The 13,983-nt window shown below is 26.5% G+C and overlaps 1 protein-coding gene across 2 annotated transcripts; it reads right to left on the minus strand.

Moving 5' to 3' along the window:
- Positions 1 to 8,476: 8,476 nt before the first annotated feature.
- LOC129960224 (uncharacterized) lies at positions 8,477 to 12,902 on the minus strand. Of its 2 annotated transcripts, none has more exons than XM_056073473.1 (2): positions 12,837 to 12,902; positions 8,477 to 11,907 (listed from the first exon to the last, which is right to left on the minus strand). In XM_056073473.1, exon 2 carries the CDS (start codon positions 11,834 to 11,836, stop codon positions 10,763 to 10,765), a length of 1,074 nt encoding a protein of 357 aa, XP_055929448.1. In that variant the 5' UTR covers positions 11,837 to 11,907; positions 12,837 to 12,902; the 3' UTR covers positions 8,477 to 10,762. The 2 variants fall into 2 exon arrangements, with proteins under 2 accessions (XP_055929448.1, XP_055929447.1); XM_056073472.1 differs by lacking the exon at positions 12,837 to 12,902 and adding an exon at positions 12,570 to 12,829.
- Positions 12,903 to 13,983: the final 1,081 nt, after the last annotated feature.

Consider the following 13,983-nt stretch of genomic DNA (forward strand, 5'->3'; position numbering starts at 1 on the left):
CCGAATGCAGTTGACAACAGAATATGATTATTTGTGATTTAGTAGTTTTCTAACAACACTAAAAGAGTTTATCAAATATGCACTAAACTTGTTAAATAAGTTAGCACCGAAAGTTTTCAAATTCTACCTTCAGTATTATAACTACGAAATCAAAGAATATATTTTTCCTTTTCTTCTTCATTTTTTTTTCTTTAAATTACTTTTCTCCGCAAAAAAACTCAAGGCTTCTAATTTTTTTAAGGTGTTTGGATAAAATGATGATTAAAATAGTTATCCAGAATATTCATACATAACATTAACCTCCTTGACACACGAATTTACTTAACTTTTTAATTAGATTCCTACTATTTGGGGCAATTAGTATTTTAATTCCTAGAATAATAAAGAGGTAACGAGTTATTGAGACGTTTCTAAGTGATATTTGTATTTTCAATTACTTAATACTTTCACTTAATTGTAGATTTAAAATTAAGACTTTAGAAATTCAATATGCGAGTCAGACTTGCCATTGCATGTGAAAGGGTTAAGAAAAAATGCGTGCATGCCACAGAAGGGAAAACACTTAAACTGTGGAGGAGGAATATTAGCTTGCAATAGCTTCGAGGGAAAAAAGTACTTAACTATAGGAACACGGGCCAAAGAGGCAAGATAGAAGAGTTCAAATTCAAGATTTGTTAGTGTTTGAACAAAATGAGGTGGTTTTTTAGTCTAAATATGTACATATATGTATATATTTAAAGATTTTAATGTTTAATTTGTATATTTTCCATACTTTTATAAGTATTACATAAAAAATAAGTTTAAACATAAATTTACAAGACATTTTCTCCAGCCTTCTTAAGAAATAAGATCATCATCGTATCTGTTTCGCATTTTATATTGTTTGTATCCGAATTATTGTAAATTTCCGTTTGTGCGCTCGGGTTTATTCTCCTCGGATTAGAAACATCTGATTTCCTGCTCGTTATTGCAACCTCACTTAAAAATTATTGTAAGTAGGTGACAACGCTAAAAAAGAAATCAATTTTTGGTGAAAATATCAAATATTTTAATTATTCCGGTTTTCTGAAAAATTTCTTTTGTAAAACCTTTCGGATATAGATTCTACATTCTTTTTATATAGCTTTCATGATAAAAGCATACATTTGTTCATACAATATGTGATATATTGTGATTGATTGAAACATTTCTATAATTATCAAGAAAATAAATTTCTTTGTACAATCTTTAGTATTTGAATGCAAAATAACCTACTTATTATATATATATATATATATATATTGACATTTAAACTTTCTGTTTCAAAGCATTATCAAAACAGTGATGTTTTATAATTGTTCATTCTCAAGATCTTCTATGTTTTTCATGAATTTGTGGTGGTAACATCATAAGCCAGATAACAACTTCCGGAGAAGAGTGTACACTTTTGTCTAGTGGCTTTGTTACTCGGCTATGAACCCTAACGTTGCGAGTTCGAACCTCAACCTGCACAAATTCATAATAAATTTTACATCTTCCAAAATATTAAGTAAACTGATTCTATTTGTTTTGCCAACAAATTCTTAGAATATTTAGAACTTACTTTAGTTTAGAATGCTTTGTGCACTTAACAACGCATTAGAAACCTGCATTTAAAATATTGGAGGAAAAGAGAACTGGTTTGTAAATTAAATCAACTTTTATGACAGTAAATTGTTTTGACAAAAACTATCTCAAAATTTTTTCGCCTATCAGTTTTCTAATATCATTTTCATTTATTTCTTTCAAAGGAAGACATTTTATTTTACTTTGCACAAATAAAACAATTATGTTTCAAATGTTGTTAATTCATGAATGTGTTTGAAATATTTACTTTCCGATTTGTAATTTAAGTTACAGTTAATTAATATTATAGGGAATTTTTTTTCTGTTGTTGAAATCTTTTACTAATGCATTTGTATTTTGTAACTAATCTCTAGGGAAATTTATTACTTCCTTTTAAAAAAAGTAATATCCAATTAAAAAAACATATAAAACATGTATTTGTTAAATTTCATAATGTTAAACTATAGCTTGATATTTTCTGACAAACTTTGAAACATATCTTTGTACACTTAAAATTATGAATGAAATTCTGATAACAATTATTATGTTCTGCTAGACAATAAATGGTCATGGCCTGATTCCATACAATAGCTATGAATATTTACATTATATGAGTACTCTTTCTATCTGAATTTTTTTAATCCAAATACAAATATGTTTGTAATTCAGCTTTATTAAAAATAAATTTACCAGAGCATGTTGATTAAAAAATTTACAATTAGGCATATTAATAAAATTATCACATAAAATTTAATTTTTACTCAATTTTTCCAACCCTAATACAGATCAAAATATTTTGTGAATGTTTCACATATAATAACAATGCAACATTGGTAATGAAGGGTTTAAAATATCAATATAAGTTGCTTAGTTTGAAAATGAAAGTACTGTAAAAAATAACTACTTACAAACAATAATAATACCAATGTACTTGGATATTTATTCGTATTGCTTTTATTGAGTTATATATATATTGAGTTGAAAGTATATTTGTGTTGAGTTTATTTTTCAATTTATTATATAAAATGCCTGCATTGATGTGTAATATGATATAAATTGAGCATAAAAATGAGATAAGGAAAAATAAGCAGATATACAGTTTTAATTTTACGAAATTTTTACAAAATTAATCGCAAAAAATAAACGCAATTATGTATGCTTCATAAAAAATTTAATTTAAATATTAATCCTTTTAGTTTACACAGATTAAATGAATAATAATGTTGTAAAGAAATTTGATTTTGATTTGTAAAGAAATGAATCATTTTAACTAGTTTGAAGTTTTAAAATATTTTGATGAAGAAGCTATTAAAGTAGGAATTGCATAAAATATTTAATTACTAAAATTTTAACGAACATTATGATTGGTGAACCGGCTGGTCGTCAAAAGCGGCTAGTTCTAAATAAACATAACAACAAAATTTTGTTGAATTGAACAAAACTTTCAAACATTTTTATGCATCAATATTACTTTTTAAAAAACCATACTATAATTTACAATATACAGATAATAACATTTTGGAATTCTCTTCAAAGCAAGAATATTTAATAGATAACCTTAGATAAAAATCAAAACATAGGAAACATAATTTTTATTTTCTTCAAAATACTATTTCTTGTAATGAGCAAAACCGATCATTTTCAGGTTAAATACACGAAAACAGTGATATTAGATTCTTTATTAGTCTAAACATTACTTTTTCCATCTCGAAATCATCACGAGTCGGTAACTGCGTCTGAAAAACTGTTCATCAGAATGTGATCATCCTTTGTCGGATGATCAAAAAACGGATCCAAACAGGGGAAAATTGACAACCGGTTTGGTCTGAAGAATAATGATTTGACTGCTGAGCAGCGCTTAATTATCAGCTGATGTTTAATACGGTTGGTGAATACGGCCGTTAGAAACACTGTGCCAACACTAATGAATAGCTTTTCGGCTTCTTTACCTTTTTCGAGTAACGGAGATAAGTAGCAATAGTCTCAGTGCCTAAGAATTATACATGTTAACTTTGCAATGTTTTTTAAAAATAGTAATGATGCGTCCAGTACTATTAGATGAAGTAAACATTCGAAGAATCAAACCAGAATCTGCCAATTAAAAAAAAAAAAGAAATCTTTTAATTGTTTAAAAAATTTTTATTTAATTTGTGAATTTTTTAAATTTCATGTTTTAATTCTTCATTCCTGGTGAAAAAAAGGAAAATTATGATGAGATATCTTCTAAATTTTAACTAATGTTAATATATATATATATTAATTTGGTATTGAGCTTTTTTGCTCATGACATTTTTAAAAGTTTGTCATGCATTTTTAAAGTTGTCCCTATTTACTTTTTTTTTTTTTTCTGAAGGCAGGGAATCAATTCCTCAGGCGACCCTACCAGCCAGAGGTCATGCTTAATTCAAAGGCAACATCGGGTGGCGGACAAAGCCCCCTTGTCAGCGAATATGATTTTTTTTAGGATCAAAAGACTAGAAAATTTAGACTTCAAAATTTTTTCAAAAATACATTTACTGAATGAAACAATATTATTTACATCATTTAAATCCGTTTAAAAGAAAAATAAGAATTGAATTTTATGATGAATCAGAGAAATTTTTATTCAATAAGTGTTTGAGGTACTTTATAAACTATCAAAAAAAATATTCTGTAATGCATGAGACAAACACTCAACAATTCTGTTTTCTCTATTTATTTTTCAGAAACCTTTTGTTTAAGCGAAAATGTTTTTGTATTCATTGATGTTTTATCAATTCTAAATAAATTTAAAGTTCAAATTTTACAGGAATTAAGAGAAAAAATTAGAGATACATAGTACAATGAATGGAACAGCATAAGGCTTCCATAATATTATGAGTCATAAAATTATCAAAATTTCAAGCTTAAATATTTTGTCTAAAGAAGCTATTTAGAGACCCAATCATATAAAATGCTTGACTCAACATTTATGCAAGTTGATATAATTCTGGTAAAGCAGCTGGTTGACAGTATTAATACTTGAAAGAAGAAGCAAAGGCAGTTTGTTTATTTAATAAAATATAGTAAATAATTGCATAATGGTAGAAACTCAATTTTCCATAGAAGTTTGAAACTTAATTGAAATATATGCACTCAAAATATAGCCCAAGGTATTTAACTACCTATAATCAGGCAGCTAGAATAAAGTACTTAGATATAATCAAAAATGAAAAACTGTACTCTATATAATTTCAGGGATAAAGAACTTTTATATATATATATATAACTTTTGAGCTTAATAGCATTAAATACTTCAAAAAAACTTTTTTCTTTTTAATGGTAATTATGTAAAATTAGTGATGAATTTAATAATATCTATTAAAGCAAATTAAAAATTCAATATGTACATTGTTTTCTGTATGTCATTACAATGAGGATTATTTCATTTGTATCCATTTCAACTTAAGCATTTCTAAAAGAACAACATGACAGCACCACTACATATGGAGGAATATGAAGTTAAATGAATTTTGTTCTTACTTAAACTCCATTTTAATACAATACAAGGGCTATTTCTGAACAGGCTTAGCAATTTTGAAACATAATTAATTTTTCGGCTGTTTTCATGTCAAATATGTGCACAATGTGTTCAGGTGCAAATAGACTCACTGTTTTTTATTTCAATTACTAATATTACTTTTATTTTCAATTTTTGAATAAAATAAATGGAACAATTTCTTTTTGTATTTATAAACGTGTTTAGCATAAAACACAAAATTTTGTATGCATATTTATCTACATTTAATTTCAAAAGGCACAAAAACTAAATACTTTAGAAGCTTCCCTTTTTTTTTATACAAAAGAAATTAAATTAAAATTATTAAATAAATTTTGTTCCATTTATCAAATATCTTCATTATTAAAAAAAGTAGTAAATGAAATACAATAAATATTATATTCGTTTCCATGTTTATATTATTATATGGACAAAGTTACCTGTTCATGACTTTTTCCAACACAGAAAAATGTTCTTCAATGAGCAATTATAGAAGTACAATTTGTACATACTTGATTCAAATGCATGTTTAGTTTTCATGATCTCTTATAAACAATTTTAAAAAAAACAGTTCATTATGAATTCTTGACTTAGCATATCTAGTGGATCTGAGCATAACTTGTTTCTGATTTTATATGATTATGTCTAGACTTTTTGTCACCATTACACATTTCTTGCAATAAAATGTACAGGGTGCATAGTGAAGAAATACTTCAAAAATTAAACACTTTTAAATACTTTTTAAGCATCCTACCCCCCCCCCCCCCCCAATTTAGCATTAAAAAATTAATTGGTTTTATTAAATTTTTTTAATTAATTTTAAATGTGCATTTTTGATATTTTATTTGATCAATAGCATGGTAATTTTAATATTTATTTCTGCAACACTGGAGAAGCGTCTATTATAAAACATATTTGGTTTTGACAAAAACAAAAATGACCATAGTTTGATCATTATCAAAAAATTAAATCAAGATTTAATCAATCAGTTAAATTATTTACTCTTTTATAAGATTAACAATAAAAATCTGGCTTCCTTTTCAACATTTTTTAAATTTGCAAATTACAAGTTAAATTGAATGGATACATTATTTCTGAATTTACATTGGCATTGATAAAGATGTATAGCATAACCAAAAATTTTCTATTTTATTTTTATATATGCTGCAATAAATGAAATTCCACATGGCTGCGATGTAAGTAAAAATTTCCTCCGGCTCTAACTCACCATATTTAGCAGTTTAGAACATTTTATTTGCTGCCTTATAAAGCTAAGAGCTAAAGTATACCAGCACAGCTACCATCATAAAACTGGCAAAACTGCCAGAAATTGATGATAGAACAATGCAATGCTCTAAATGAATTTTTGACATCAAATTTTTTAATAGAAAATAATAATAAAATTATAGAAATAGTAGAAATAATAATAGTAAATAACTAAAAAACTGTTTTATCACTTCTTATTTCTGATGTTTAGTAAAGGGCCTTTTTAAATGTTTCACATTTCAAAAATTTAAGGAAAACCTGCTTTTTAAACTCTATGTAAAAATAAATAAAATTTCATTCCTTTAGCTTTAAAAAAGTACGAAAAATGTGATTATATATTTTAGGAAGAGATGACAAAGATTTCACAATTCCTATTTTTTGTAAATAATGGAAACAAATTCACGAAGATAAAAAATATTAGAAGTAAAATGAAAATAACAAAAAATGAAAGTTAATGCATTTTTTTAAATAGTAATTCTTGAAGCTTGTCTGAGACAAAATACTGCATTGCCTTCAAATTTCACAATATTTATTAAGTAAAAAATTTTACTTTTGTGAATTGCTTTAAAATTTTGAATTTTGTTTGAAAATTCTAAAATAATAAATAAAAGTAAAATAATTTTTTCAAATAGTAATTTTTATAGCTAGTGTGAGATTATTTAAAATTTTAATCATAACATTAACACGTTTAATGTAACTCAACAATTCAATGCAGAAATGATATTTTAAAAGTTATATTTAAAAATCATCATTATAAATCGAGTACAAGATTAATTTTGCAAAAAAAATTTTAAATAAAAAAATAAAAATAATAATAAAGAAAGGAAGGAAGAAAGAAAGAAAAAGCATTCACTCAAGTAAAATTGGAATTTAAACAACCTTTTTAAACCATTAAATCGGTGTAAAAATATTTTTTATTCAATAATATGTTTTAATGATATGACAGAAATAAATTCTGTTTTTATTTTTAAATGAAATTTCTAATGAAAATTTCAAAAAATACGTGAATAGTGAGTTTTTAACATCCCAGAAGCAGCTTCCTGCAACATTTCACATTCCTAACTTCAACGATTTGTAAATAAGGGCAAATTTCTAAGAGTAGAGATTTCAATGGGAAAAAATATATGTACATCTGTATGAGTTACAAAAAAAGAAAAAGGAAAAATCAATAAATATAATAGAATCTGAACCCTAAAGAGTAAAAGGTTTGAAATTTTAAGTACCAGATCTAAAAGACTTTTTTATACATACAAAAACTAAAATTTGCCAAGATTGAACCAACAAATAACAATTTTTAAATGGACGAGAACAATAAAGAAAACACCATGAAAGAAATCACAATCATTGAAAATCTGTGGCTTCTGGTTAAAATCTTGTTACATTCGGATTTTACGCAAAGACTAATGCAATGAGTAAGAATTTAATATACAATGCATAGTAACTCCCTTTAAAAAGTTGATCAAGACATTGCTCCAAAATAAAATATTAAACAGAATAATGATCAAAAGTGTAATGAACTAAAGAGGCTTCACATAAGCATTTTTAAATCTCTTTCAGGTACAAAATTTATATTTTCAGTCTGTTGCACAAATCTGCGTATTTTTCTTTGATAATACATATAAAGGTTAAGCATATATTTATCAGACATAGCTAAAGCAATATTTCAGAATTTTTTAATTCTACTGAAGACCAAACATTTTTCAAAGTCACAACAAGTACAATATAGTACACATTTTATATTGCCTCTTCGGTATAACTTTCCCAATATTTCAATAAACAACAATGTACATTGTTGAAGAAAGTAGGACGGGGGATTTTATTTTATTTTAATACGTGATGGCACTTCTCAAGAAAATTGAGCACTTTTAAGGCACTTAAAAATGATTTTCAAATTCAAGTACTTTTTAAGCCCTTTTCATGCCACTACGCACCCTAATGTAACCATAAAATAAATATTATAAATATACATATAATTATAGTATATATTAATAATAAATACATTTACAATCTATAAATATATGTATTCATCATATTACAAAAGAGAAAATTGTATTTTTTCTTTTTAAATGAATGCACTTTAACATAAAGGTCTAAAAGGACACAAACACGGTATATGTAAACATTTTATTTTTTCTTTTGACAAATAAGCTTACATTGCAATTACAACAAAATACGAACATATTTTACAGAATAAATCTTGACCACATTTATAGAGATGCAGCATTATATCCATGCTAATTTTAATTTAATTACAAAATTAAGTAGCTTTTGTGTCGAAATGGACCCACACGCAACAGGAGGGTTATAGGACAAGGTTGTTAACGGAGTCGGAATCATTCTCAAAATTTTCATAGCACATCAGCAAGACTATTGTACCCAATGGATTTACAATACACTACACCTCTTTTCAAATAATTATTTGGAACTGGATTTCAAAATTGAAACTTTTGGGTCTCAAAACTGAGACCTTATCTCAAACCACAGCAGTCCCATTAAATGAGTTGCTGACGTACTTATGAGAGTGAAATCTCTATATCTTTGACCCAGTGAAAAGAATCTCTTAATACTAAACAAATAAATATTTTAAAATTCCATTTAAAAAAAATATTATAGTTACATAATCAAATAATTATTATACCAGAAATCAAATGATAATGGAATCATATATCCCATTTAAAAGCACACACACACACACACAAAAAAAAAAAAATACATTCCTTCAAAATTTTAAAAATTATGGGACAAAAAACATGATTACATTGAAAAAAAAGCCATGAGCAATAAAAAAAATGAAATATTATTTTAGAATAAAACTCACACATCTAGAATTATGTTTAATTGAATTAAATTGAATCCAGATTTATTTATAAAATTTTAATTAGCATGCATAAAGAAAATATTTTATCTGTAATCAAAAACAGAGCATTTCTTCCCAAAGCAGATGAGAATCATGTAATATAATTTATATCGAAAATCATGCAAAATTTTCAATTATCTAAGATTTAAATCAATTCTGTAAGACATCAATAATTAATATTGACCATAAAATAGTGGATGAGATAATAAAATGCACCATTACTAAATTGGTGTGAAGAGTGACGTATTTTTTTAAATTTCAAGAATAAAAATACATAAATATGTATTCAAACCGATAATTAATATCTTTCATTTGTTAAACCAAGTACCACAAATATTGTCTAGGACAAACCAAAATGATAATATTTAAAATAAATCTTTTATACATTTATTTTTCTAAATTTGCTTTTGTATTTTTCACAAAATGAAGGAATTCTTTCAGTGAAATAAATAGAGTAATGCTTAACACAACCTTCAATGTTTGCAAATGTGATTCATGTCAATATTAAATGCACTCAAGTTTCAAAGCAATATTGCTATAAACTTTCATCATGACATTTAAAACATAATGCAATCATACTTATTTAAGATAAGAATGTATTTACTAAAGGAATTTATATTACTGCAATTTTTAGCAAGATAGAATAAAAAAATGACATATTAAATTAGTGGAAATTTTTTTTTCACACAAAATGAAAAAAAGTCAATTCTAAAACTTTGAACACTTAACAAACAAATGCCTAAAGTTATTTTTTCATGTATGGTATAAAACTTTGTATTGCATTATTTACAAGGAGATTATCTTATTTACATTTAAAAAAAGACATTATTGTAGCAAAAGAGTTAGTTAAACAGCTGCGCCATTTCCATTCCTGGCCTGTTAGAATATAATTAATTTCTTTTCTTTTTTCAATCTAAATTGGAATTGACAGATTCATTAAAGATGAGTTCTCGTTATCTTTATTGAATGAAAACACAGATTACTTTAGCGGGAGAGTTACCGGCATGCCTTTGTCTTGAAGTGGTTTGGGCTTCTTTCCCAAAGTTCCACAAAAAGTTGTTTATGGCTAAAATCCTGCTTCCTCACTTTGTATGAGAAGATAGTATGCAGTACTTCTTCAAAAAGAGGATCATCAATGAAATTCCACATCTTTTCCACAATTTGTAGAAAGAAATTCTGCAGCAGACAATTCCAATACAGAAGAAAGAGTTTGGGAGCCTACATCTTTAATATTTGCACTTTTACTTCTTTATTTGCTCCCTACACACAGAAAAGTAAATCATTAGATGTAGTCTTAGTTATAGAGGAAAGAAACTTCTTCCTGTCTTATGGCTGCAAGAAAGGAAAGAACGCGCTGAAGGTATGTGTTGGATATCGTTCATAAAGATCAAGGTATTTAGGAGCATCCTTTACCCATTGAACCCCATATCTATGGTGCATCCTTCATCTCCTTTTAGCAAAAAGAATTAGGTAAACAGTTACAAACATATCCAATACTGGCCAGTTAGCATGTAATTAATTTCTTTTCTTTTTTTAATTTAATTTGAAGGGACAGATTTATATTTTTTCCTCTCCCTTACTGAACTGAAACAGAAAGAAATTTCGCCATAGAGATATCGGCTTGCTTTTGCCTTTTCTTTGAAGTGATTTGGGCTTCTTGTCCACAAGTCCACCAAAAGTTGTTCATAATCAAAATCGTACTTTTTCACTGAGTACGAGATTATAGTATTTAGTAATTTTTTAAAAACAGGATAATCAATAAATGTCCACATCTTTTCCACTATTTGTAGAAAGAAATTTTGCAGCGGCCAATTCAAATAGACAACAAGGACTTTGAAAGCCTCCATATTTAACATATGCACTTGTTCTTCTTTAGTTGCTACATACATACATGAAAGAAAATCATCATTTGTACTCGATGTTATAGAGTAAAGAAACTTCACCCTCTCCTGTGGCTGCAAGAAAGGAAAGAATGCACCAAAGGAACAGGTGGGATATTCCCAATAAAGGTGTAGGTATTCTGGAATGTCCTTTATCCATTGAACCGTACATCCATCGTGCATCCTTCTAACCCAAAATCGTGTACAGGGATTACCAGGTATTGACCTTTTATCATTTACATCCATTTCTGCCCACAAAGTCTTTATACTTTCTTCCAAAAAGTAACAGCAAGCTAAATAAAACCTCAAATTGATATCAACATCTTTTTTTAGAAGCAATTGCTGCATCGTTTTAATTCTGTCAATTGTACCATTAGATTTCCATTCAAAGGTTTCATCTATATTCTTTGAACGCCATGCACCTTCATGGTCCGAATGCCATTCTTTAACAGCAGCATCCAAGCCTAGAATTGCCTGCACTACATTCTCCCTTAAATGTGCAGGAATGATAAGTAACTTTTCCTTTGCTTTATCTATCTCAGAAACAGAGTTAGAGCTAGAGTTAGCTTCATAAAAAATTTTCGGATCAGATTGCCTCATTTTTTTAAAGAGCTTTACGCAAGTTGTGGCATCGATATGTTTGGACAATTTTAAAGCTACTTTTACCACTGAAAAGTGAAAAAGTGATGGCACAAAAGGGACTACAAGTTTTGAATCAGTAGGTGCTGACATTGTTTAAAATAAATTCCTTGGTGGAATAGGAAAAGTTTTTAAGAAAATCTTCTGTAAAATCTCAATGTAATCTGAAAAGAAAAAAAAAAAAATTACATATTTCACATACAATACAAAATATATATTTCATTGCAAGCATCTTTTTAATCAGTTAACAGAATCTGACATCAAACTTAGATTAAAGCTGCATTATAATGCATGATGAAAAAGTACTTAGTTTACAAATTGTTTTTCTTTTAAAATGTAACAATTAATACATCAATCTTGTAAAAAATAATGCTATGCATGCAATAAATTATAGTAATCATAAAGACCATACTTGATGAAAGGGGGAAAAGTTAAAAATTTTTTAGAAAATGTGAAAGCAAATTGCATTCTAAGGAAATTATCAATAAACTGTAAACAACACCACATATTCAGATAGGTAATTTGTTTTAAATGTTTTGGTTCACAACTCATTAATGTATACAATATGGTCATTAAAAAGATAATTTTTCTAGACTCCCATCCTAAGTTTGTGTGCATTTCTGAAAAGAAATTTCATTTGAAAATTAAACTATTCTGAATTTGCAAAAATTTTTGTTATATCCTGACTAAATAACCATAACTTGAATCTGGAAAAATATGAAAATTTCACTTTATACATTCAACAATTATATATATATATATATATATATATATATATATATATATATAGAGAGAGAGAGAGAGAGACCATTACACATAATATTACCGATTTGGCTCAGATTTACAATGGAGAGTAGGGTTGTCTCTTTTGGGAATTTTTGAAAAATTCTTACCGAAATTTTAATTTAAAAGGTATTTTGACATATTCCATTATAATTTTCAAAAACATTGCATTAAGAAATGATTGTTACACTATCTTAAAACTTTAAAAAGTATATTGAGAATGAAATTTTAATATAAAATTTTCATTGCAATAAAACCCAACATATTAACGTCAACAATGAAAACTCATTTGTTAGGACTCAGAACGTACTTTCGTTTTCGCATTAGTTTATTCATGATGCTATTCTACTAAAATCAAAACCGGATTGCCAGATTCCATGTTGGAATAAGATGCAACAGATACAGGAAATGTAAAACTTATTAAAATTGGCAACAAAATAATTGTATTTAGTGCATATTTGCCTAAAGCAATACAAAATGAAAACAAGAAATCTACTTAATACAATGAAATAATAATATGTAATATATGTAATATACAACAGGGGGTAAACTTTCCCGCTTCTCGACTATCACGTCCCTCTAAACAAAGAGGATTTTGAATAGTACTGACTGATCAATGAAGTAATAAATCTGTCGACTCTGGGCAATTGCCATGAGGTTTTTCAACTAAGAATTTGGTTTTCGCTCGGAGAACAGAGAACTTCTCTTTTAATCTGCAATATTTGCAGAAAATAGAATTTGTTAAAAAATAAACTCTAAAAAAATTTCGTAATACGATTTTATAAGTAATTGAAAAATTTGTTTAATAAATTATTTAAAAGGAATTATCATTCATCAAATTGCATTACGAATATAATACATTCTTTGTACTGATATTCAGTGAATTTTATACCAGGATAGATATATATACAACGGATGAATATATAGTTCTCTGATTAAAATAAATTGTAAAAAAATTATTAATAATAATTTAAAAATATTACATACATTTCGGAAAATATAATCTGTTATTGAAAATTTTTAAATAAAATTTGTACATTTTTTTGTTGTTGTTTGTTTTCAGATTTTTGTTTTTCATTCCATTTTTTTAAGTTCTGAAAATAATAAAGCAATCTTTTGTCAATACATAGTAGTTGAATATTTTATTGATAATATTTTGATGAAAATATTATTAATTTGAATATTTTTGACTTATTATCTTATTTTGAAATAATTAAAATAATAAATTTTTAAAGTTAATTTTAATACTAAAATAAAAAAACAAATTAATGTATCCATTTACTCACAAGGCTTATATCTGATAAAAATCATCATTTCATTCATATTTTTAATAAGTGAATATTTTGAATGTCAATTTCTTATATCATTCCTAATCTTATCACAAATCTTCGTAAAAATGACTCCTAGTCAGTGCAGAAATATTTTCATAAATCCATGCATTTCTCTGCTGACAAATA

Source organism: Argiope bruennichi, chromosome X2 (assembly GCF_947563725.1).
Source record: "Argiope bruennichi chromosome X2, qqArgBrue1.1, whole genome shotgun sequence".
Taxonomy (NCBI): domain Eukaryota; kingdom Metazoa; phylum Arthropoda; class Arachnida; order Araneae; family Araneidae; genus Argiope; species Argiope bruennichi.